At 46.1% G+C, this 25,117-nt stretch overlaps 1 protein-coding gene across 1 annotated transcript in view; it reads right to left on the bottom strand.

The window, feature by feature from the left end:
- Positions 1–25,117, bottom strand: part of PLXNA4 (plexin A4) — a 446,153-nt gene that overhangs the window by 155,879 nt on the left and 265,157 nt on the right. The window contains exon 4 of the mRNA XM_007177142.2: positions 6,901–7,032. Coding sequence (XP_007177204.2) covers positions 6,901–7,032 — 132 coding nt within the window. The remainder of the gene's footprint in view (positions 1–6,900; positions 7,033–25,117) is intronic.

Raw genomic sequence — 25,117 nt, 5'->3', positions numbered from 1 at the left:
GCGCTCAGCCTTTTCTGGGGGATTCTGAAATAGACTGAAGGTACCAGGGAATCCTGGAGAGCTGGTGGCCAGAGCTGAAATGGCCCTTAGCCACCAAACAGTGGTTTGTCTGGGTGTCCATACCCCTGCAGCACTGCTTCCTAAGAGTATTAGTAATAATCGTAATGATAATGATGATTGTGTAACTAGGCACTTTACGTACATTACCTTTAGTCCTAAAGATACACTAGGCACTTTCCATATATTACCTTTAGTCCTAAAAGCCCTGAAAGCAGGTAATTATCATTTGTGTTTTCCACATGAAGAAACTGAAGCACAAACTCTGCTTGAGTGACTTGCTCTGGGCGGCAGAGCTGGTGAGTGCTGAGGGCCAGGGTGAAATTCCACGCTCACGGTCTATTCATGGGCACCCTGTGGTCTCCATCCTGCACACATTTCTGTATCCCAGTCACCCTCATGATCACCTGAGAAATGCCAGGCCACTCTCATTGTTTCTTCTCTGGGAGGCTACTGAACTTGACCCTATTCAGATACTGGAGGCTTTCACGCCTCTGGGAGGGACCCTTGAGAGGCATGTCAGTTGGAAAAGGAGTGTGTGTGTGGGCAGGGTGCTTCACTGCCTACTCCCCTTATGGGGTGTCCTGGCTGTGTCTGGGGCCCTGTGTACCCCCAACATGTCCTAGAACAGAAGGGGCTTTTGTCCCAACTTGCACTGGGCTGGAACTAAGGATGAATAAACCAAGGGCCCTCCTTCACAGTGGGGTAGTGGGGTGGTTCTGCGTTCTTACATCACCCCCAGTGCCGCATTCAGCCCACTCCACCCCCAGCAATCCCTTCGATTTCTAAGGCTTGTTTCGGAAGCTGAGGATTGGGGTACAGAGCAGTCCTGCTGGGAAGACTAGGAGATGAAGCGCATCTCTCACCCCACTGAGAGCTCCTCATTGGAAGAGGGGCCCGGAGCAGACCCTGCAGTAGGAGCTGGGCTGGATTCCAACTTGGCTCCTCTGCCAGCCTTCTGTGTGACTCTGGACAAGCCGTTGACCTCTCTGGGCTTCAGTTTGCTCATCCGCTGTAGGGGAAAAGGCAGCGGGAGATAACTGGACCTGAGAAGCCTTGAGGGCTTTTCCAGCTCTAAGCTTGTATGACACTATGGAGAATCCAGGTACCAGCACTGGAGTGTAGGACCTGAAGCAGGAAGTCCTCTCCCCTGTCCAGGTCCCTCCCAAGGAGACATTCTGCCTTTACTGAGAAGGAAGGGAGAAGTGGAACATCTTGGTCACGATGCACGGGAACCTTCAGGAACAGCTCCAGACAAACGGGAAGGCTTCTGCCTGAGTGAGACTAGGTGAAACACAGCAATGGTTTTTCTCTTTTTGCGGATGCCTGAAGTGGCTCGTGTGCTGTCACTCACTCTCAGGCTTGCGTGTCAAGTCCCCTCTCCCAGGAGCTATCAGAAACAGCCCCGTCTGGGTGCCGGGAGCAAATGTCCAAATGGCCTTGTCACAGTGTCGGCCATCCAAATGCAAACTGGAGCGGACAGCTCGGCCCTGCAGGGGTGGGAGGAACACACATGCCCGGGGACCCAGCGTGAAGAGAGTAGAATCATTCGTACAGGAGCCGTCGCCTTGGGCCGCAGGAGCTCCCTCCACGACTGCACTTGTATGAGAGCGACGTCCATGGACCTCTGAGCTTGTCAGACTTCGCACTGGCTAATCTCAGAACATCCCGGGAGGCAGGCAGGGGCAGGGAGGGACACAGAGGAGCGATAATGGTCCCCTCATCACACAGGGTGTCCTCAGCAGAGGCACCACCCAGATAGGGGTCTGCATCCCAAGGGGTGTGAGCCTGTCTGTCTTGAACCCCAATACCACCTTTCCTTCTGAAACTCACAACATGGTACAAATCACACTCACAAAGCATCCTCTCCCCAGTTCCCTCTCTCCCACCGCGCAGGCTTAGCCATCTCTCAATTTCACAACCCCAGGCAAAGAGCTTGAAAAGAAATACAAAAGAAGAGGGAAGGGGATAAGGACCCTCAACAGGCCCCTTCACTTTGATGCCCTTGCTCTCTGGGAAGCCTTCTCTGGCTACTCCGCTTAAAATTTCAACCCTTTCACCCTGACCAGTCTTCCCAATCCCCATTATCCTGCCCCGTGGCACTTATTACCTGCTAACCTACTATAGGACTTATTTAGCAGGTTGATTCTTCTTGGTTGCTTCCTCTTGCTGAAGCTGCAAGCTCCTAAAGTCAAGGATATTTATCTGTTTCTTCACTGTTGAATCCCCAGTGCCTGGGCTAGTGTTTGGCACATAGTAGTTGCTTAGTGAATATCTGTTTAGTGAATGAATGGATCAGGCCTGGGTGATTCGTTACAAAGCAAGATGGCCCTCACTACTTCACTACGGGATTATGCTGGAGCCAAGAAGAGCAGCCCCTGCCTGGCCCTGCTTTCCTAGGTAACTCCGACCTCAGGTGGGCCCACCTCTGGACCCACCTCCTCAGCCCTTGCAGACATCTGTATCCTGGTTCACAGCTAGGACTGGAGTGCCACTGGCTCATGAGGGCGACAGGCTGTGATGTCCCCAGGCACCTGGAAGCTGACTCACTGTCAACAGGAGTCAGTAAAGCAAAGAACGCCGTGAAAGATAGCTTTGGCCCAGACACAACTGAAAGTGTATCTCAAAAAGCAGAAACATGTGCTTAAGGCCTCTGGCTCTCAGGCAGGGGAGAGGTGGTGTGTTGGATGGCAGGGATGCTGAAATTTACTGAGAAATCTGCCACTTGCTCTGGGGCCTATCAAAGAAGAGCCTCGCCTCGTGGTGGGGACAGCTGCTTCTCCCCTCCGTAGTGGGTCGCTCCAGGGCACCTGAGGACAGCCCCGGCTCTGCCACCTCATCTCCTCGTTTGCCTGCCTTGCTGACATTTCCTCTCACTTCCCTCCCATCAGTTTGGCAGGTTTTTATCACACTGGTTTCAGTGTGTGTAGACATTCCCTTGGTAGTACCGCAGTTGTAGTAAATATATACCATATACATACACACAGACGTGTACAAAGCAAGGAGACTGCTGGAGACACACAGACAGAGACAGACACAGGGGAAGGTGTGTGTGTGTGTCCATATATGCGCGCACGTGTGCACACACACACACACACACCCTAGGGAGATACCCAGAGTCACGCGGAAGAAAAGCAAGAAGACAGAAACATAATATGGCACTGCAAGAGAAAGGCAGACCCTGACAAAATGACACTGATACCTAGCAGGCGCACTCAGCCACTCCAAGAAAAAGTGTACTACATAGAAAGGAGCCCTTGCTGGGCAAGAAATAGAGAGGAACTCACATACCCAAAACAACAGAAACAGTATCCCAGCTATAGAATTATTCAGCCTGCAAATAATTGTAGTAATAGCTCCCATTGTTTTTATCACTCAGGAAATTCCAAGGACTGCGGTAGTTCTGTGCCAGAAATAGGGATGAAGACTGAATATATAGTTCTTATTATAAATCACAATATCACAATTAGGTATATTATATATGACTATCACATCAGATGTATGATATTATTATTTAAGAGATAGTTAAAGTAGGCTATTTAAGTTTAACCAGCAAGTTTTATATAAATGAAAACACAAAGCAAAAAATAGTTCAGAACAGGGCAAAAGTCATGGCAGTGATAAACAGATGACTGAAGCTTGGGGGAATGCTTTCTTTATCTAAAGTATAGTCTTTTAATCATATAAGTTCAAACTTGGGAATTAAGATAAGCAATAAATCATTCATATCAGTTCTCTTTTCTAATTCTGGTTGTGTGAAGACACTGGGAATTCATTCATTCATTCATCTGTACATTCATCAAATAACTATCAAGGGCCTAGAAGGTGAGATTTAGGCAGACAAAGAAGACATAGAGCTGTCCTCCAGCTGCTGTCATTCTGCTAGGAGACAAAGACAAGAAAGTCATCACGGCTCAGTCTGAGAGGAGCTACCGCAGAGGTGTAAACCACGGGTCAGGAGTAGCTCACTGAACATGTGACAGCAGAGCTAAGTTTTAAGGGAAAAGAAAAAATTAGATGATAAAGTGAAGCACCTTTCAGGCAGAGCCGACATCAGTGCCGAGCACATACCCTCAGCCTGCAGTCCCAGCCTTGCAAGGTGTTCCAATCCATCATGGCTGAGACTCACCCACCGGCCGACAGAGGCTGGTAGGCCTTAGTCCTGAAGCCCCGGGGCCCGGTATATCTCCAGATATATTTACCAAGCTGCTCTTGCCCAGTCAGAACTGCAGGCTGTGGGTTCTTGATTTGCTCTCCACTGGGCCTGGATCCCTGCTGAGGAGCCTGCCTCGGCCTTGACCTGGACTCCTGCGCTCCACCCCCGATAGATCACCCAGAGTCTTGATGCCACCACCTGCCAGACTCCACACACAGCCAGTTCCAGATGCTCCTGGTGCAATGTCATAAGCATAAGAGCCTCCACTTACCAAGCCCTTACGCTGTGCCAGGCTTGGGTCATGCTGATTACGTGCGTTATGTCGTTAGATCCTCGGAACGACACCAGTGAATTTTATCATTACGTCCATGTTCCAGTTGAGGACAACGAATCTTAAAGAGGTTAGGAGCTTACCTGAGATCACACTTAGTAAATGGTAGGACCAAGGTTCATGCTCAGATATCCTGACACCAAGGTCAGTCTGATTACCCATCTTGCTATATTACCCTCCCCACTAAGAATCTGCAACCCCAATGGACACCAGTGTTGGCCCAGACGTCAGGGTCTTGGGACTGTGATTCGGGTGGCAGGCCTATGAAGAGCAGCCCCATAACGGATAACGGCCCTAACTCTATCCACTCCTGCCTTCCTCTCCTTCCCAGTGTGCCCGTAATCCAGAGCTCCCAGCATGCCTCGCCGTCAAGCCTGAATGGGTACTGACCACTGACTGCGCTCTCAGGGAAGTGGGACAGGTGAAATCAAGAACCTCAGAATCCCGGGACTTCCCCAGTGGTCCAGGGGCAAAGAATCCATCTTCCAGTGCAGGGGACGCGGGTTCAATCTTTGGTCGGGGGAACTAAGATCCCACATGCTGCAGGGCAACTAAGCCAGCGTGCCACAACTACTGAGCTCACGCGCCTCAACGAGAGAGCCCGCGTGCTGCAAACTACAGAGCCCAAGGGCTCTGGACCCCGTGGGCCACAGCTACAGAGCCAATGTTCCCTGGAGCCTGTGCGCCACAACTAGAGAAGAGAAAACCCGCATGCCACAACTAGAGAGAAGCCTGTGCGCCGCAACGAAGAGCCCGCGTGCTGCAACTAAGACCTGACGCAGCCAAAAAAAAAAACGAACCTCAGAATCCCAACTCAGCAATTAGAGGGGGCTCCACACAGCTTTTAGATTTTCCTCTTTGGAAGTCCTTAGATATTTTAAGTCCCAGGTTCAGAAATCCTGGCTTTCAGGTCACGTAAGAAATCCTGAAACATTCAATGCCCGTGGAGGTCTTGGGTCTTCTCCAAAGAATTCATTCCACCAGGGAAAGCTGCTTCCCCTCAGTGTCTAGGGCCTTAGAGGTAGGCAGGGAGGGGGAGTGTGGGCCTCACGGAAAAGGAATAAGAAATGAAAGCAAAGGAGCAGCTTCATACCAGTCCGGACTCCTGGGATAAAATGCTCCCCTCTCGGCTCCACATCAGGCCATTCCCAAGCCATGGCAGCCTCAGCGAGGGCACCACAATGGGTCCCAGTGTGGCTGAATGGGGGTCCCTCGCCACGAGAAGATGTCATCGAGCTCTTGGGGAGGGTGGAGCTGCTGTGCGCTGCCAAGGCATAATGCACAGGCCCTGTGGGCGGCATAATGTGGTATTTATCTCCCTCACTTTGCAGAGAGGGAACAGGCAGAACAATCCAGACTCTGTCAGCAAGGTCCTCTGGGGAGTTCAGGCCTCGCTAATGAAGATGAATAAGACGGGGGAATCTGCCTTTGCCGCTCAGAGCTAACGTATACATATTCATGGGCAGGGAGGACAGCTCCCAGAATGACCCATCCTCCAGAGAGGCAACAGGGGCAGAGGTACGGCAGTGCGAAGCCGCACTTGGGGTGGGGTGTGTCTTGTGGGGTGGAACACTGCGGGCTGTGAATTAGGGCGCCCCAGGAAATACCCTTAAATGGATGGAATTTCCAAGGCGAAATTTATTCCTTTGCCCGCTGCAAATGTATGAGTCCTGGTCTGAGCTCAGGGACCCCTGAAGAGCTTAGTTCTCAGCTGAGTTCCAGAAGCAAATCCAACTCTGCTACTTCCTACTCCACATCAGCTAATACCAATCCTCACACCATATCTGTTCTGCCTGGTGTGGCCTCATGGAATTTGCTGGAGGTTCCATGTTAGAGGTCCAGGTACACACGAAGCCTCGGGACACGTGTTACAGCATCGCATCTCATACACATAGACCCTGTTTTCTGAATCTCCATCCATCTGACTCTTCCATGATGTGCCCACAACTGAGTTTTTCTGGGCGACAAATCCTTGCCCACCGTAGACCTCCAGGGTCCAGGGAGGTGACCTTACTGGGAAACTATACAGTGTGTAGGGAAATCGGGACCAAAAACTTGGGCATCTGTACCATGTTTCTTCAGGTGAGAGCAAATGTTGGCCCTGCACCTCCACACACCGTCACTCTGAAGTCAGTGGATTTGTTCTTGACTCACAGATATTTTGATACGTGAAAGGTTTTATTCCCTGTTTCGGCACACTCAGCCTCTGTCCCCAGGCAGCACAACGGAAAGGATACACACTGAGCCAAATAAATCAAATCCCCTCTCTGCAGCCGGCCTCCTGTAGGTTTCCACAGAGCCACAGGCTAGTCCTTAGCAGCAAGACAAATGTCTGACAGAGCTCAGAGCGCCTTACCTGCCTTTCCGACATGATGTAGAGCTGCTCGTGGTCCTTGGAGAAGGCCATGTCCCGGAGGACGGGCCCGGGGTCCACCACCTGCACCGTCTCATACTGGAGGGCATTGCCCCTGGGCCCATCTACCCGGATCTGTGGAGAAGAGGAAGAGGAGAGCCGGTGTGAGTTCCGATCCTGCGTGGCCTGCGGTCCAGATTCCGCCCGGGGCCCCTCCCACAGGCAAGGGGGAGGCAGTGAGCCCTGCCTCCCAGAGGCCAGACCTGAAGGAGCAGGAGCGGCACATGCCCACCAGGGGCCTCGCGTCGGGAATGGCAAAGAGAAGGGACGAGGCAGAGACCAAACCGGGCTGCACCAAGAATCTGGTGTTCTTCTCTCTGGCTCACTAGGCCTTAGGCTCAAGTCTTTGAGGCCTTGCTTGTACATCTTTGGAGAAGAGGACGGGCCTTTCTAGTTACTCAGGATATTACCTTATTGTTAACGTAATAAAAAGGTTCTCTGCAACATCAAAAGTCCTACCTGGGGGCTTCCCTGGTGGCGCAGTGGTTAAGAATCCGCCTGCCAATGCAGGGGACATGGGTTTGAGTACTGGTCCGGGAAGATCCCACATGCTGCGGAGCAACTAAGCCCGCGAGCCACAACTACTGAGCCTGCGCTCTAGACCCCTCGAGCTACAACTACTGAAGCCCGTGCTCTGCAGCAAGAGAAGCTACCGCAATGAGAAGCCCCCGCGCGCAGCAATGAAGACCCAACGCAGCCTAAAAAAAAAAAAAAAAAAAAAAAAAAGTCCTACCTGGTATACTGATAGAATAGATGGGGAAAATGAGATGCGGTACGTTAAAGAACTGGCCTGAGCTATCAAATCTGGTGACAGAATGAGAATCCAGTTTGACCCTGGAGTCCATGCTTTTCCTACCACTCCAGTTACACGAGGGACCCTGTTCCTTGATGGCTTCCATGTTTACTTCCTGGGGGTGCCACTAAAGGCAGCGGCCTCCAGCCTGCACAATTCCAGAGGCTTTTGCCAGTCATTCCCAATTCTGAAGCTGAAACACTTGCGCTTGGCAAATATTTATTTTAAAAATGAAGAAATACATGACGTTCAAACTCTTCTTTGCAGATTTCCCATTAAGCTCAGGAAAACAACAACAACAGCAATGAAAAAAAACAAACAAACTGGTGAAGGAATTAACAAAAGATATGTTTAGCCCTGAAAATCTAAACGCCTTGGATTCCAGTAGCCCTCCTCCTTCTGTCCCCACCCCCAAGCCACCAGACGTCCACCCTGGCCAGGTCCTTCCTTAATCTGGATGAAATGGGAGCTCATGCAAAACCAATTGGGATTACCACCCAAGTCTGACCACGAGGTGATGGCCTTGGCCCCCAGCCCAGCCGGGCTTCATCCCCAGCTGTGAATCACCCCTGGAACAGTAGCACGAGAGTGATATTGCGTGGCCAGCTGGTCTCCAGCCCCTTAAGGCTGCCGGCAGGAGCAAGCACCCCTCGGGGATGCCAGCAGAAAGGAGTCCCACCCAGTGCCCCGTGGTCTTATCCCCAAGGGAAATTGGATTCAGTGCCCGAGTGACCATCTTTATCATTTGGCTCCAACTTCCCTGCTCTTCAGGGTGAGCGGATGTGCTGGATGTGGACATCGGAAGAAACTAGGTGAACTGGGCAGGGACAGAGGGGTGGACCAGGGAGCACCAATGGGGCGAGTTTTCCCAGGCCCAAGGAGGCAGGATGGGGGTATGACCCCCGCCCTTGCCCATACTGCCAGAGCAGGAAATCAGTAATTGAAAAGGTGGTTCCTGGAAATTCCCTGGCGGTCCAGTGGCTGGGACTCAGCACTCTCACTGCCAGGGGGCCCGAGTTTGATCCCTGGTGAGGGAACTGGGGTCCTGCAAGCCATGCGGCAGCCAAAAATATCATAAAAATAAAATAGAATAAAAGACCTTTAAAAAAGAAAGAAAAGGGGGTTCTTCCCTTCACATCACCCCACCCCAAACCACTACTTGTTTCAGAAAACAGAAAGGAAAGCATCCATTCCTCCATCTGCTGAAAGAGTCTCACACAAGACATGAATGAAAGGAGTTTATGGTGGATGTGCTGAATGATGGGCAATCACAAAATTTAGGTAGGCTGGACCAGCTGCTGGCTCTTGGGCCATTACATGAATAAGAACAAGAACTGCTAGCGATTGAGTGGCTGCTATGCGTCAGGCACGATTCTAGGCATTCTACATGTATTTACCCTCTCATTTAAACCTCATAACTTGGGCTTCCCTGGTGGCGCAGTGGTTGAGAATCTGCCTGCTAATGCAGGGGGCACGGGTTCGAGCCCTGGTCTGGGAAGATCCCACATGCCACGGAGCAGCTGGGTCCGTGAGCCACAACTACTGAGCCTGCGCGTCTGGAGCCTGTGCCCCGCAACGGGAGGGGCCGCGATAGTGAAAGGCCCGCGCACCGCGATGAAGAGCGGTCCCCGCACCGCGATGAAGAGTGGCCCCCGCTTGCCACAACTGGAGAAAGCCCTCGCACGAACCGAAGACCCAACACAGCCAAAAAATAAATAAATAAATAAACCTCATAACTCCATGAAGCCTTAATATTCCACTAAGCCTTATTCCAATAAGCCTTAATAAATTCCATTTACAGGTGAGGCACAGAGAGGTTTAATACCTTGTTCATGGTCACACATTTAGCGATTGGCATGGCCTCAACCCCTGTCGAGGTGCAACCAATTCCAGAGTCCACTCTTCAGTGCACTTACATATTACACCAACACAAGTTGAGCCAGGTCCTACTGGTTCTATAAACCTGCATCTCTTCTAGGAGTGAAAGTAGTTAATGATAAACAAGCATCACCCTGGGAGTGCTGGAGGAACCATGTCTATCTACTGCAGTGGTAAATGGGAGTGTTTCCTTAATTTCTCTTTCAGATTTTTCATCATTAGTGTATAGGAATGCAAGAGATTTCTGTGCATTAATTTTGTATCCTGCTACTTTACCAAATTCATTGATTAGTTCTAGTAGTTTTCTGGTAGCATCTTTAGGATTCTCTATGTATAATGTCATGTCATCTGCAAACAGTGACAGTTTTACTTCTTCTTTTCCAATTTGGATTCCTTTTATTTCTTTTTCTTCTCTGATTGCTGTGGCTAAAACTTCCAAAACTATGTTGAATAATAGTGGTGAGAGTGGGCAACCTTCTCTTGTTCTTGATCATAGTGGAAATGGTTTCAGTTTTTCACCATTGAGAACAATGTTGGCTGTGGGTTTGTCATATATGGCCTTTATTATGTTGAGGTAAGTTCCCTCTATGCCTACTTTCTGGAGAGTTTTTATCATAAATGGGTGTTGAATTTTGTCGAAAGCTTTTTCTGCATCTATTGAGATGATCATATGGTTTTTATCCTTCAGTTTGTTAATATGGTTTATCATATTGATTTGTGTATTTGAAGAATCCTTGCATTCCTGGGAAAACCCCACTTGATCATGGTGTATGATCCTTTTAATGTGCTGCTGGATTCTGTTTGCCAGTATTTTGTTGAGGAATTTTGCATCTACGTTCATCAGTGATACTGGCTTGTAGTTTTCTTTTTTTTGTGACATCTTTGTCTGGTTTTGGTATCAGGGTGATGGTGGCCTCGTAGAATGAGCTTGGGAGTGTTCCTCCCTCTGCTATATTTTGGAAGAGTTTGAGAAGGATAGGTGTTAGCTCTTCTCTAAATGTTTGATAGAATTTACCTGTGAAGCCATCTGGTCCTGGGCTTTTGTTTGTTGGAAGATTTTTTTTTAATTAATTAATTAATTTTTATTTTTGGCTGTGTTGGGTCTTCATTTCTGTGCTAGGGCTTTCTCTAGTTGCAGCAAGCGGGGGCCACTCTTCATCGCGGTGCGCGGGCCTCTCACTATCACGGCCTCTCTTGTTGCAGAGCACAGACTCCAAACACGCAGGCTCAGTAGTTGTGGCTCACAGGCCTAGTTGCTCCGTGGCATGTGGGATCTTCCCAGACCAGGGCTCGAACCTGTGTCCCCTGCATTGGCAGGCAGATTCTCAACCACTGCGTCACCAGGGAAGCCCTGTTGGAAGATTTTTAATCACAGTTTCAATTTCAGTGCTTGTGATTGGTCTGTTTATATTTTCTATTTCTTCCTGGTTCAGTCTGGAAAGGTTGTGCTTTTCTAAGAATTTCTCCATTTCTTCCAGGTTGTCCATTTTATTGGCATATAGTTGCTTGTAGTAATCTCTCATGATCCTTTGTATATCTGCAGTGTCAGTTGTTACTTCTCCTTTTTCATTTCTAATTCTGTTGATTTGAGACTTCTCCCTCTTTTTCTTGATGAGTCTGGCTAATTGTTTATCAATTGTGTTTATCTTCTCAAAGAACCAGCTTTTAGTTTTATTGATCTTTGCTATCGTTTCCTTCATTTCTTTTTCATTTATTTCTGATGTGATCTTTATGATTTCTTTCCTTCTGCTAACTTTGGATTTTTTTGTTCTTCTTTCTCTAATTGCTTTAGGTGTAAGGTTAGGTTGTTTATTTGAGATTTTTCTTTTTTCTTGAGGTAGGACTGTATTGCTATAAACTTCCCTCTTAGAACTGCTTTTGCTGCATCCCATACGTTTTGGGCTGTCATGTTTTCATTGTCATTTGTTTCTAGGTATTTGATTTCCTCTTTGCTTTCTTCAGTGTTCTCTTGGTTATTTAGTAGCATATGTTTAGCCTCCATGTGTTTGTATTTTTTGCAGTTTTTTTCCTGTAATTGATATCTAGTCTCACAGCATTGTGGTCGGAAAAGATACTTGATATGATTTCAATTTTCTTAAATTTAGCAAGCCTTGATTTGTGACCCAAGATATGATATATCCTGGAGAATGTTCCAAGAGTACTTGTGAAGAAAGTGTAATATGCTGTTTTTGGATGGAATGTCCTATAAATATCAATTAAGTCCACCTAGTTTAAAGTATCATTTAAAGCTTGTGTTTCCTTATTTATTTTCATCATGGGTGATCTGTCCATTGGTGAAAGTGGGGTGTTAAAGTCCCCTAATATGATTGTGTTACTGTCGATTTCCCCTTTTATGGCTGTTAGCATTTGCCTTGTGTACTGAGGTGCTCCTATGTTGGGTGCATAAATATTTACAGTTGTTATATCTTCTTCTTGGATTGATCCCTTGATCATTATGTAGTGTCCTTCTTTGTCTCTTGTAATAGTCTTTATTTTAAAGTCTATTTTGTCTGATATGAGAATTGCTACTCCAGCTTTCTTTTGATTTCCATTTGCATGGAATATCATTTTCCATCCCCTCACTTTCAGTCTGTATGTGTCCCTAGGTCTGAAGTGGGTCTCTTGTAGACAGCATATATATGGGTCTTGTTTTTGTATCCATTCAGCCAGTCTATGTCTTTTAGAGGGAGCATTTAATCCATTTACATTTAAGGTAGTTATCGATATGTATATTCCTATTACCATTTTCTTAATTGTTTGGGGTTTGTTATTGTAGGTCTTCTCCTTCTCTTGTGTTTCCTGCCTAGAGAAGTTCCTTTAGCATTTGTTGTAGAGCTGGTTTGGTGGTGCTGAATTCTCTTAGCTTTTGCTTGTCTGTAAAGGTTTTAATTTCTCTATCCAAGATTTTGGACCATCTTTCCTATCACATTACTCTGAATTCTTTTTCAGGTAGACTGCCTATTTCCTCTTCATTTGTTTGGTGTGGTGGGTTTTTAACTTGCTCCTTCACCTGCTGTGTGTTTCTCTGTCTTCTCATTTTGCTTAACTTACTGTGTTTGGGGTCTCCTTTTTGCAGGCTGCAGGTTTGTAGTTCCCATTGTTTTTGTGTCTGCCCCCAGTGGGTAAGGTTGGTTCAGTGGGTTGTGTAGGCTTCCTCGTGGAGGGGACTGGTGCCTGTGTTCTGGTGTATGAGGCTGGATCTTGTGTTTTTGGTGGGCAGGACCACGTCTGGTGGTGTGTTTTGGGGTGTGTGTGAACTTAGTAAGATTTTAGGCAGCCTCTCTGCTAATGGGTGGGGTTGTGTTTCTGTCTTGCTAGTTGTTTGGCATAGGGTGTCCAGCGCTGTAGCTTGCTGTTCGTTGAGTGGAGCTGGGTCTTAGCACTGAGATGGAGATCTCTGGGAGAGCTCTCACCTATTGATATTACGTGGGGCTGGGAGGTCTCTGGTGGTCCAATGTCCTGAACTCAGCTCTCCCACCTCAGAGGCTCAGGCCTGACACCTGGCCGGAATACCAAGACCCTGCCAGCCACACAGCCAGGTATGTGGGGAGTTTCTTGCCTTTTGGGAAGTTTGAGGTCTTCTGCCAGTGTTCAGTAGGTGTTCTGTAGGAGTTGTTCCACATGTAGATGTATTTTTGATCTATTTGTGGGGAGGAAGGTGACCTCCACGTCTTATTCCTCTGCCATCTTGAAGATCTTCCTTAATACTTTTTATAAATGGGTCTGGAGCAGGGAGCAGGAACATTACAGCTGATCCTAAGCTCTTTGGAATAGTAAGAAGGCCAATGATGGAAATGAACTACAGAAAGATGGTGCATCCTCTGTGGGGACTGAGGGTGGGGGGAGGAGCTGTATTTGGGCAAATAGACATGGGACTTCAAGTCTCACGTTGGCAGAGATCATGCCTGTTGTATTCAGTGCTGCAGGCCCAATGCCTGGCACAGTACCCAAGACACGGTTGTTGCTCAATAAGTAGTTACTGACAAATGTCGGCGAGGGTATGGAGAAAAGGGAAACCCTGTACACTCCTGGTGGTGTGTAAATTGGTACAGCCACTAAGGAAAACAGTAGGGTGGTTTCTCAAATAATTAAAACTAGAACTGCCATATGATCCAGCAATTCTGCTCCTGGGTATATACCCAAAGGAAACAAAATCAGTATCTCAAAGAGATATCTGCACTCCCATCTCCATTGCAGCATTATTCACAATAGCCAAGACAGAGAAACAACCTAAATATCTATCAGTGGCTGAATGGATAAAAGAACGTGATTATATGTATATAATTCAGCCTTAAAAAAGAAACAAATCCTGCCATTTTCAACAACATGGATGAATCTGGAGAACATTATGCAACGCGAATTAAGACAAACACAGAAAGACAAATACTACATGATCTCACTTATATGTGGAATCCAAAATAGTCCAACTCCTAGAAGCAGAGAGTAGAATGGCAGTTTCCAGGGGCCAGGGGGAGGGGAAAATGGGGAGATGTTGGTCAAGGGATACAAAGTTTCAGTTATTAGATGAATATGTTCTAGAGATCTAATGTACGACAATGTGACTATGATGATACAATACTGTATACTTTAAGTTTGCTAACAGGGTAGATTCTAAGTGTTCTTGTCACACACACACACAAAAAGAATGAAAACGGTAACTATGTGAGGTGATGGATATGTGAATTATCTTGATTGTAGTGATTATTTCACAATATATAATATATCAAAACATCAAGTTGTACACCTTAAATATATACAATTTTTATTTGTCAACTGTACCTCACTACAGATGGGAAAAGTAAGTAGTTACTACATAAATGATCAACTCCCTCTGTCTAAAACACCCCACATTCTACCAATCAGATGATGGACTCTGAGCTGATCAAGGTAAGATCAAGGTAAGAGGCAGGAGCAAAAAAGAAGAGATCAGTTGTCATCATTCACTGCTCCCAATACTCCACGGCAGCCAAAAAAGGCCAACAAAATATCAGGCAGCTTTCAAATGCGATTCCAGGGGAAAAGAGGCAAACAGAAGCTATTCTCCTGGCCAAGTTCACCTGGACACAGAAAATCACGTTCAGTTCTCCCCTGATAAGTTAGAACAATCCAGATGCCTGCAACTCAAGGACAGCCTAGGAAAGATTCCCCCAGGCCACGAAGACCAGTTGAGATGAAAGGAGATACAGTGGCCAGTGGCTGTCGTTCAATCACTATCACAGGGGCCACCCCGAGGCTTGGGAGGTGACAGCTTAGAACAAACAAGCTGCATTATCATACACGTTAGGACAAATAAGATTTATTATTTTATGCAGCATAGATGATACTTGTGGATCAACTAAGCAGTGAGCAAGAGTGAAAATAGACATTGATTCTTTTTTTTAAGGTAGAAAATATAACGAAGCCACTAATGTAAATTTGCGTGTTTAGAACATGTTATTCTCTGAGGCCGACGCCAAGGAGGAACCCACATCCTCACCTTGTGTGTCCCTTGACAGAGTGACAGTCCGCACTCAATTCATCATCTACCGTGCATTTATGTAACGCCCAGGCTAGGCTCCGAGCCAGCCTCTGGAGAAGAACAGTCAGTCTCAGCCCTGCCCTCTGGGAGGCCATTTTCCTGATGGGTTCAGATTTCACACAAATAAGGTCAAGCAGCAAAGGCTATAGCAGAGAGGTGTTCAAAGCCCTCTTTTCCGTCTTCCCGGGAGATCTGGCCAACTGACTGGAGTGTAACCAGGAATTAGCCCAGCCCCGAGCAAGGCTCAAGGGAGCGTGTGCACGTCACAGAATAAAAGGGCTACCGCATGGTACCACCATCTATGAGCGTTTGACTAGTAATACACATAGTGGGTAATATCAGATTTTTTCAAACACCCCCTTCAGAGGCAAAATCTCTTCAGTCAGTAGGAAGACTGATCTTAAGTAGCAACATGAGTGGCAATAACAGATTTTATAAAGATATGCTGGCAGGTGGAGGTAATAGTGAAAATATGAAAAAGGGGGTCAGAGGGGAAAATTTGGTCACCTTCATGGAGCACTGTCCTGAGGAGACAGTACAAATGTGTTCTCTGAGGGCTGAAGGGACACCTCACCCTTCAGGCCTCACCACAGGCCCAGTGAAATGTTCTCCTAGACAGCACTGGACAGCAGAAATATAAGGCCAGACACAAATGTGGGCCACATGGGCAATTAAAAAATTTCTAGTAGTGGTTACATTAAAAAAGTAAGAGGTAAAATTAATTTTGATAATCTATTTTTACTAACCCAATGTGCCCCCCCAAATAGTTTCAATTGAACAGGTGTACAGTATAAAAACTGTTAATGAGATATTTTACATGTGTTTTTCCCTACTACATCTTTGAAACCTGATGTGTATTTCACACTGACAGCAAAACTCAATTTGGACCAGCCACATTTCGGGTGCTTAATAGCCATATGTAGCCAATGGCTACTGTACTGAATAGCACATTTCTAATTGCTAGACTATTCTCATCCCTGTGTTCTGATTCTGCACCCACCAAGTGACCCTGCTGATAATAATAAGTTGGCTTGGTGACTATCCTCCTGCGGGTGCCCTCAGTGGAGATCTTGCCTGCTTCCCTCCCCTGCACAATACTCTGTGTCTCCCAGAACCTTCAATTTATAGCATAACGAGCGTGCCCCATTGTCTTCACTTTTTTGGAGCTCACAGGCTGTAAGCTCCAGCTAGCTGGATGGTCCCCATCGGCCCAAGCAAGCTGTGTGGGCCCAGGCTGCTCTAGGCTAGCCCTCAGCAGGTTCATTTGACACACTCATGCCTGCTCTTTCCTCACCCAGGCTACAGGTTCCCTGGCACACGTCTTGTGTGACAGGAACTCCCTGCATCCTGGGTGATAGTCAAAACATTTGACAACCGCTAGAGGGAGAGGACCAACCAATCAGAGGTGTTGCTGTGGGGTCAGGTGGTCTTAAAGGCTCCCAGCTGCACCAAGTAATACTGCTGAGGGTGAAGGCGGGACCCAGATGGGAATTATTTCAAGATTTAACAACTGGTGAGTTATTTACAACAACCAAGACTTGGAAACAACCTAAATGTCTGTTGACGACTGAATGGATAAAGAAAATGTGACTCATATCACATAGATAGAGTGTAAAAGCTATATACTACATCTACATACATACATGCACACAATGGAATATTATTCAATGTTAAAAAGAGAAGGAAATCCTGCCATTTGCGACAACATGGATGAACTTGGAGGACATCATGCTGAGTGAACTAAGGCAGACACAGAAAGACAAATACCGCGTGACCTCACTTATATGTGGGATCTAAAATAGTCAAACTCATGGAAACAGAGAGTAGAATGGTGGTTGCAGGAACGGGGGAGGACGGAGTGGGGAGATGCCAACAGGTACAAAGTTTCAGTTATGAAGGATGAACAAGTTCTGGAGATCTAATGTACAGCAATGTTAACAATGTCAAAGATATTCTATTGTATACTTGAACTCTGCTAAGAGGGTAGATCTTAAATGTTCTCATCTCACACACACACACACACACACACACACAGGAAAGAAAATAGTAACTACGTGAGACTTGCAGTGGTTATCTCACAATGTAGATGTATATCACAACATCAAGTCATACGCCTCAAATATATACAATTGTTGTTTGTTAATTATACCTCAACAAACATGAGAAAAGCAACAACTGTTGAGGCCACGCTAGGACCTAAGAACCGAGCATCAGTCCTGCCTGGACCACATGGGCCCCTCCATCACAGCGTGCATCCCCTCCACGCAGCTTCCCTGGAGCAGGCACGTGTGCCCAAGGGCCCACACAGGCTCCTCACCTGCCCTCCCCAGCTGCTCCGTCTCCAGCCCAGGATAATCCTAGGCAGTACGGGCCCCCCTTTCCCTCCAGCCTATCCACCAGGCAGCACGGCCACCTCTCCCTCCCTGGCACAGTGAGCGTCTACGCTGCCAGGCAGACTGCTATTAAAACACCAGCAGGGTGGCCTCAGCAAAGGTCAGCCATCCGGGGAGCGCCTGGCAGCTGCTTGTTTGTTTATTGGAACATTATCTGGGCTGGGCTGTTTATTTGCGTCCATTGAAGGACTGAACAATAAATATCATCTCCCAGTAGCAGGCAGATGCTTGCACTAGAGCGTTCTGGCCGCCGTCTTGCTTGAAATAATCTCCCTAATGAGCAAACAGTGCTATTCATCTTTAAAGATGCAGGCCACCCCTGGCTTCCCCTTTCCTCTCTCCTTTCACATCCTCCCCAAATTCCCTGGTCAAGGTCTACACCGGCCAAATAGCTGGGCAAGGCCCAGAGGGTGGGGTCTCACCTGGCAGGGATTAGAAGGGCAGGGTGAGAGCGGATAAAACCCGGAAACCAGTGTCCCAGGACCCTCTGAATTCTCCACCTGGACCCTCACACCTCCAACACAGAGGCATGTGAACCAGGGTCTGCTTCTCCCCTCAGAAGCCTCAAGACATGACTTCGGCTCTCTTAGGTGTCCTGGCCTTGACCTGTCTCCCGCAGAGGCAGAAACAGAACAGCCGTGAGGACCCGCGGTGGGAAATGAGTGACCAGGATCTCCTTCTCTGCACATACAGGGCTGTGGGGTCTCTCAGGAGGGAAAAATAACAAAGCTTTTGATCTTGTTCATGCGGTTTATTCAGTTGATCCCCAGAGGCTCAAAGTGGTGCAACCCTCGTCACTGTCACACAACATCTTGCCACGCAGGCTGGAAAGCAGGTGATAGGAGGAATAAGCACACGGTAGAGCTTATTATGCATCAGATGCATAGTAGGTCTAGTTCCTTGGTTGAATGAATGAATGACTTGAGAAACTCACTCTGGGCCTGAGCTGCCACAGTTGGGACCTTTAGACATACAGATACACTCACAGGTATATACATTCACATCCTCTCTCTGTCTGTGAAGATGAGGCCACGTCTCCACTCAAACACGGCCTCTAGAACTTTCCACTTATAATTCCACAACAACGGGGTAGATGGGGAGGAATCGGAAGGGTGTGGCAGGCCAGCAGGGAAACAGACCCAAGTACGAGGTGTGAGTATCTTGGCAACTTGCTGGTGGTGGGGTTACCTCTCCTTAGGGCAAGGGGCCCCTTTATAGTCTCCGTGTCCCTGCAGAAGAGGGCGGTGGCTCAGGGCTCACCATCGGGTTCTCAGGACGGTGGCTGGGATGACCTCTGAGTTCCCGCCAGACTCCCAGGGGCTGCAAGTCTATCCCCTGCCAAGGACAGCTCCTCGGCCCCAAGCGCTCACTTGCTGTCAATATTCCTATAACCCCCAACCAAGGACATCTGAAACAAAACTTCACTCATACTGTCACTTGAATTGTCCCCAGTGCTTTCAGGTTTGTTTTTTTTTTTTTTTTGAGTGGCATGTTAATTTTTTTTTAATTTTTAATTTTATATTGGAGTATAGTTGATTTACAATGTTGTGTTAGTTTCAGGTGTACAGCAAAGTGATTCAGTCACACATATACATAGATCCATTCTTTTTCAGATTCTTTTCCCATGTAGGTTATTACAGAATACTGATAGAGTTCCCTGTGCTGTACAGTAGTGCCCAGTGCTTTCATTTTTAAAATCACGCCTCTCCCTCTCCTACGGCTCTTCCAATCTCCTTCCCCTGCTCTACTTTCTCTTTTTTGCACAGCACTTGTCACCGTTTCACATACTATATAATTTATTCCTGTATTATGCTTATTATTTATCTCCATTGCTAGAATGTAAACTCCACAAAGCAGAAATTTGTTTTTAACATCTTTATTGGAGTATAATTGCTTTACAATGGTGTGTTAGTTTCTGCTTTATAACAAAGTGAATCAGCTATACATATACATATATCCCCATATCTCCTCCCTCTTGCGTCTCCCTCCCAATCTCCCTACCCCACCCCTCTAGGTGGTCACAAAGCACCGAGCTGATCTCCCTTTGCTATGTGGCTGCTTACATTTGGTAGTGTATATATGTCCATGCCACTCCCTCACTTCGTCCCAGCTTCCCATTCCCCCTCCCTGTGTCCTCAAGTCCATTCTCTACGTCTGTGTCTTTATTCCTGTCCTGCCCCTAGGTTCTTCAGAACCATTTTATTTTGTTTTTTTTTTTAGATTCTATATATATGTGTTAGCATACGGTATTTGTTTTTCTCTTTCTGACTTACTTCACTCTGTATGACAGTCTCTAAACCCATCCACCTCGCTACAAATAACTCAATTTTGTTTCTTTTTATGGCTGAGTAATATTCCATTGTATATATGGGCCACATCTTATTTATCCATTCATCTGTCAATAGACACTTAGGTTGCTTCCATGTCCTGGCTATTGTAAATAGTGCTGCAATGAACATTGTGGTACATGACTCATTTTGAATGATGGTTTTCTCAGGGTATGTGCCCAGTAGTGGGATTGCTCAGTCATATGATAGTTCTATTTTTAGTTTCTTAAGGAACCTCCATACTGTTCTCCATAGTGGCTGTATCAGTTTACATTCCCAACAACAGTGCAAGAGGGTTCCCTTTTCTCCACACCCTCTCCAGCATTTATTCTTTGTACATTTTTTGATGATGGCCATTCAGACCGGTGTGAGGTGATGTACCACATTGTAGTTTTTTTTTTTTTTCACATTGTAGTTTTGATTTGCATTTCTCTAATGATTAGTGATGTTGAGCATCCTTTCATGTGTTTGTTGACAATGTGTGTATCTTCTTTGGAAAAATGTCTATTTAGGTCCTCCGCCCATTTTTGGATTAGGTGGTTTGTTTTTTTGAAATTGAGCTGCATGAGCTGCTTGTATAGTTTGGAGATTAAGCCCTTGTCAGTTGCTTCATTTGCAAATATTTTCTCCCATTCTGGGGGTTGTCTTTTCACCTTGTTTATGGTTTCCTTTGCTGTGCAAAACCTTTTAAGTTTCATTAGGTCCCATTTGTTTATTTTTGTTTTTATTTCCCTTTCTCTAGGACGTGGGTCAAAAAGGATCTTGCTGTGATTTATGTCATAGAGTGCTCTGCCTATGTTTTCCTCTAAGAGTTTTATACTGTCTGGCCTTACATTAAGGTTTTTAATCCATTTTGAGTCTATTTTTGTGTATGGTGTTAGGGAGTGTCCTAATTTCATTCTTTTACATGTAGCTGTCTAGTTTTCCCAGCACCACTTATTGAAGTGGCTGTCTTTTCTCCATTGTTTATTCTTGCCTCCTTTAACAAAAATAACATGACCATATGTGCGTGGGTTTGTATTTTCTATTTCTTCCTGGTTCAGTCTCGGAAAGTTGTGCTTTTCTAAGAATTTCTCCATTTCTTCCAGGTTGTCCATTTTATTGGTATATAGTTGCTTGTAGTAATCTCTCATGATCCTTTGTGTATCTGCAGTGTCAGTTGTTACTTCTCCTTTTTCATTTCTAATTTGTTTATCTTCTCAAAGAAACAGTTTTTAGTTTTATTGATCTTTGCTATCGTTTCCTTCATTTCTTTTTCATTTATTTCTGATCTTATCTTTATGATTTCTTTCCTTCTGTTAACTTTGGGTTTTTTTGTTCTTCTTTCTCTAATTGCTTTAGGTGTAAGGTTAGGTTGTTTATTTGAGATTTTTCTTGTTCCTTGAGGTAGGATTGTATTGCTATAAACTTCCCTCTTAGAACTGCTTTTGCTGCATCCCATAGGTTTTGGGTTGTCGTGTTTTCACTGTCATTTGTTTCTAGGTATTTTTTGATTTCTTCAGTGATCTCTTGGTTATTTAGTAGTGTATTGTTTAGCCTCCATGAGTTTGTATTTTTTGCAGTTTTTTTCCTGTAATTGATATCTAGTCTCATAGCGTTGTGGTCGGAAAATATACTTGATACGATTTCAATTTTCTTAAATTTCGCAAGTCTTGATTTGTGACCCAAGATATGATCTATCCTGGAGAATGTTCCATGAGTACTTGTGAAGAAAGTGTAATATGCTGTTTTTGGATGGAATGTCCTATAAATATCAATTAAGTGCATCTAGTTTAATGTATCATTTAAAGCTTGTGTTTCCTTATTTATTTTCATTATGGTTGATCTGTCCATTGGTGAAAGTGGGGTCCTAAAGTCCCCTAATATGATTGTGTTACTGCCTATTTCCCCTTTCATGGCTGTTAGCATTTGCCTTGTGTATTGAGGTGCTCCTATGTTGGGTGCATAAATATTTACAGTTGTTATATCTTCTTCTTGGATTGATCCCTTGATCATTATGTAGTGTCCTTCTTTGTCTCTTGTAATAGTCTTTATTTTAAAGTCTATTTTGTCTGATATGAGAATTGCTACTCCAGCTTTCTTTTGATTTCCATTTTCATGGAATATCTTTTTCCATCCCCTCACTTTCAGTCTGTATGTGTCCCTAGGTCTGAAGTGGGTCTCTTGTAGACAGCATATATACGGGTCTTGTTTTTGTATCCATTCAGCCAGTCTATGTCTCTCAGTGGAAACATTTAATCCATTTACATTTAAGGTAGTTATCGATATGTATATTCCTATTACCATTTTCTTAATTGTTTTGGGTTTGTTATTGTAGGCCTTTTCCTTCTCTTGTGTTTCCTGCCTAAAGAAGTTCCTTTAGCATTTGTTGTAGAGCTGGTTTGGTGGTGGTGAATTCTCTTAGCTTTTGCTTATCTGCAAAGGTTTTAATTTCTCCATCGAATCTGAATGAGATCCTTGCTGAGTAGAGTAATCTTGGTTGTAGGTTTTTCCCTTTCATCACTTTAAATAGGTCCTGCCACTCCCTTCTGGCTTGCAGAATTTCTGCTGAAAGATCAGCTGTTAACCTTATGGGGATTCCATTGTATGTTATTTGTTGCTTTTCCCTGGCTGCTTTTAATATTTTTTCTTTGTATTTAAGTTTTGATAGTTTCATTAATATGTGTCTTGGCGTGTTTCTCCTTGGCTTTATCCTGTATGGGACTCTCCGCGCTTCCTGGACTTGACTATTTCCTTCCCCATATTAGGGAAGTTTTCAACTATAATCTCTTCAAATATTTTCTCAGTCCCCTTTTATCTCTCTTCTTCTTCTGGGACCCCTATAATTTGAATGTTGGTGCATTTAATGTTGTCCCAGAGGTCTCTGAGACTGTCCTCACTTCTTTTCATTCTTTTTTCTTTATTCTGCTCTGCGGTAGTTATTTCTACTACTTCATCTTCCAGGTCACTTATCCATTCTTCTGCCTCAGTTATTCTGCTATTGATTCCTTCTAGAGAATTTTTAATTTCATTTGTTGTGTTGTTTATCATTGTTTGTTTGCTCTTTAGTTCTTCTAGGCCCTTGTGAAACATTTCGTGTATTTTCTCCATTCTATTTCCAAGATTTTGGATCATCTTTCCTGTCATGTTACTCTGAATTCTTTTTCAGATAGACTGCCTGTTTCCTCTTCATTTGTTTGGTCTGGTGGGTTTTTACCTTTCTCATTCATCTGCTGTGTGTTTCTCTGTCTTCTCATTTTGCTTAACTTACTGTGTTTGGGGTCTCCGTTTTGCAGGTTGCAGGTTCGTAGTTCCCATCATTTTTGGTGTCTGCCCCCAGTGGGTAAGGTTGGTTCAGTGGGTTGTGTAGGCTTCCTGGTGGAGGGGACTGGTGCCTGTGTTCCGGTGGATGAGGCTGGACCTTGTCTTTCTGGTGGGCAGGACCTCGGCTGGTGGTGTGTTTTGGGGTGTCTGTGACCTTATTATGATTTTAGGCAGCCTCTGTGCTAATGGATGGGGTTGTGTTCCTGTTTTGCTAGTTGTTTGGCATAGGGTGTCCAGCACTGTAGCTTGCTGGTTATTGAGTGGAGCTGGGTCTTAGCGTTGAGATGGAGATCTCTGGGAGAGCTTTTGCCATTTGATATTACGTGGAGCTGGGAGGTGTCTGGTGGACCCATGTCCTGAACTTGGCTCTCCCACCTCAGAGGCACAGGTGTGACACCTGGCCGGAGCACTAAGACCCTGTCAGCCACAGGCTCAGAAGAAAAGGGAGAAAAAAAGAAAGAAAGAAAGAAAATATATAAAATAAAATAAAGTTATTAAAAATAAAAAAATTAAAAAGTAATAAAGAAAAAGAAAGAAAGAAAGAAGAGAGCAACCAAACTAAAAAACAAATCCACCAATGATAACAAGCACTAAAAACTATACCAAAACAAACCCCAAAATAACAGACAGACAGAACCCTAGGACAAATGGTAAAAGCAAAGCTATACAGACAAAATCACACAAAGAAGCACACATATACACACTCACAAAAAGAGAAAAAGGAAAAAAAAATATATCTATATATATATTTAAAAAAAGGAAGAGAGCAACCAAATCAATAAACAAATCTACCAATGATAATAAACTCTAAATACTAAACTAAGATAAACATAAAACCAGAAAGAAATTAGATGCAGAAAGCAAACCCCAAGTCTACAGTTGCTCCCAAAGTCCACCACCTCAATTTTGGGGTGATTCGTTGACTATTCAGGTATTCCACAGATGCAGGGTACATCAAGCTGATTGTGGAGATTTAATCCACTGCTCCTGAGGCTGCTGGGAGAGATTTCCCTTTCTCTTCTTTGTTCGCGCAGCTCCTGGGGTTCAGCTTTGGATTTGGCCCCGCTTCTGCGTGTAGGTTGCCTGAGGGCGTCTGTTCTTCGCTCAGACAGGACGGGGTTAAAGGAGCAGCTGATTCAGGGGCTCTGGCTCACTCAGGCTGGGGGGAGGGAAGGGTACGGATGCGGGGCGAGCCTGCGGCGGCAGAGGCCGGCGTGACGTTGCACCAGCCTGAGGTGCACTGTGTGTTCTCCCGGGGAAGTTGTCCATGGATCACGAGACCCTGGCAGTGGCGGGCTGCACAGGCTCCCGGGAGGGGCGGTGTGGATAGTGACCTGTGCTCGCACACAGGCTTCTTGGTGGCGGCAGCACCAGCCTTAGCGTCTTATGCCCGTCTCTGGGTTCCGCGCTGATGGCCGTGGCTCGCACCCATCTCGGAGCTCGTTTAGGCAGTGCTCTGAATCCCCTCTCTTCGCACACCCCGAAACAATGGTCTCTTGCCTCTTAGGCAGTTCCAGACTTTTTCCTGGACTCCCTCCCGGCTAGCCGTGGCGCACTAGCCCCTTCGGGCTGTGTTCACGCAGCCAACCCCAGTCCTCTCCCTGCGATCCAACCGAAGCCCGAGCCTCAGCTCCCAGCCCCCGCCCGTCGCAGCGGGTGAGCAGACAAGCCTCTCGGGCTGGTGAGTGCTGGTCAGCACCGATCCTCTCTGCGGGAATCTCTCCGCTTTGCCCTCTGCACCCCTGTGGCTGCGCTCTCCTCCGCGGCCCCGAAGCTTCCCCCCGCCACCCGCAGTCTCCGCCCGCAAAGGGGCTTCCTAGTGTGTGGAAACCTTTCCTCCTTCACAGCTCCCTCCCAGAAGTGCAGGTCCCGTCCCTATTCTTCTGTCTCGTTTTTTCTTTTATGTTTTGCCCTACCCAGGTACGTGGGGAGTTTCTTGCATTTGGGG

This window comes from Balaenoptera acutorostrata, chromosome 7 (genome assembly GCF_949987535.1).
Source record: "Balaenoptera acutorostrata chromosome 7, mBalAcu1.1, whole genome shotgun sequence".
NCBI classification, from domain to species: Eukaryota; Metazoa; Chordata; class Mammalia; order Artiodactyla; family Balaenopteridae; genus Balaenoptera; species Balaenoptera acutorostrata.
This window is presented reverse-complemented; position numbering and strand designations above follow the sequence as displayed.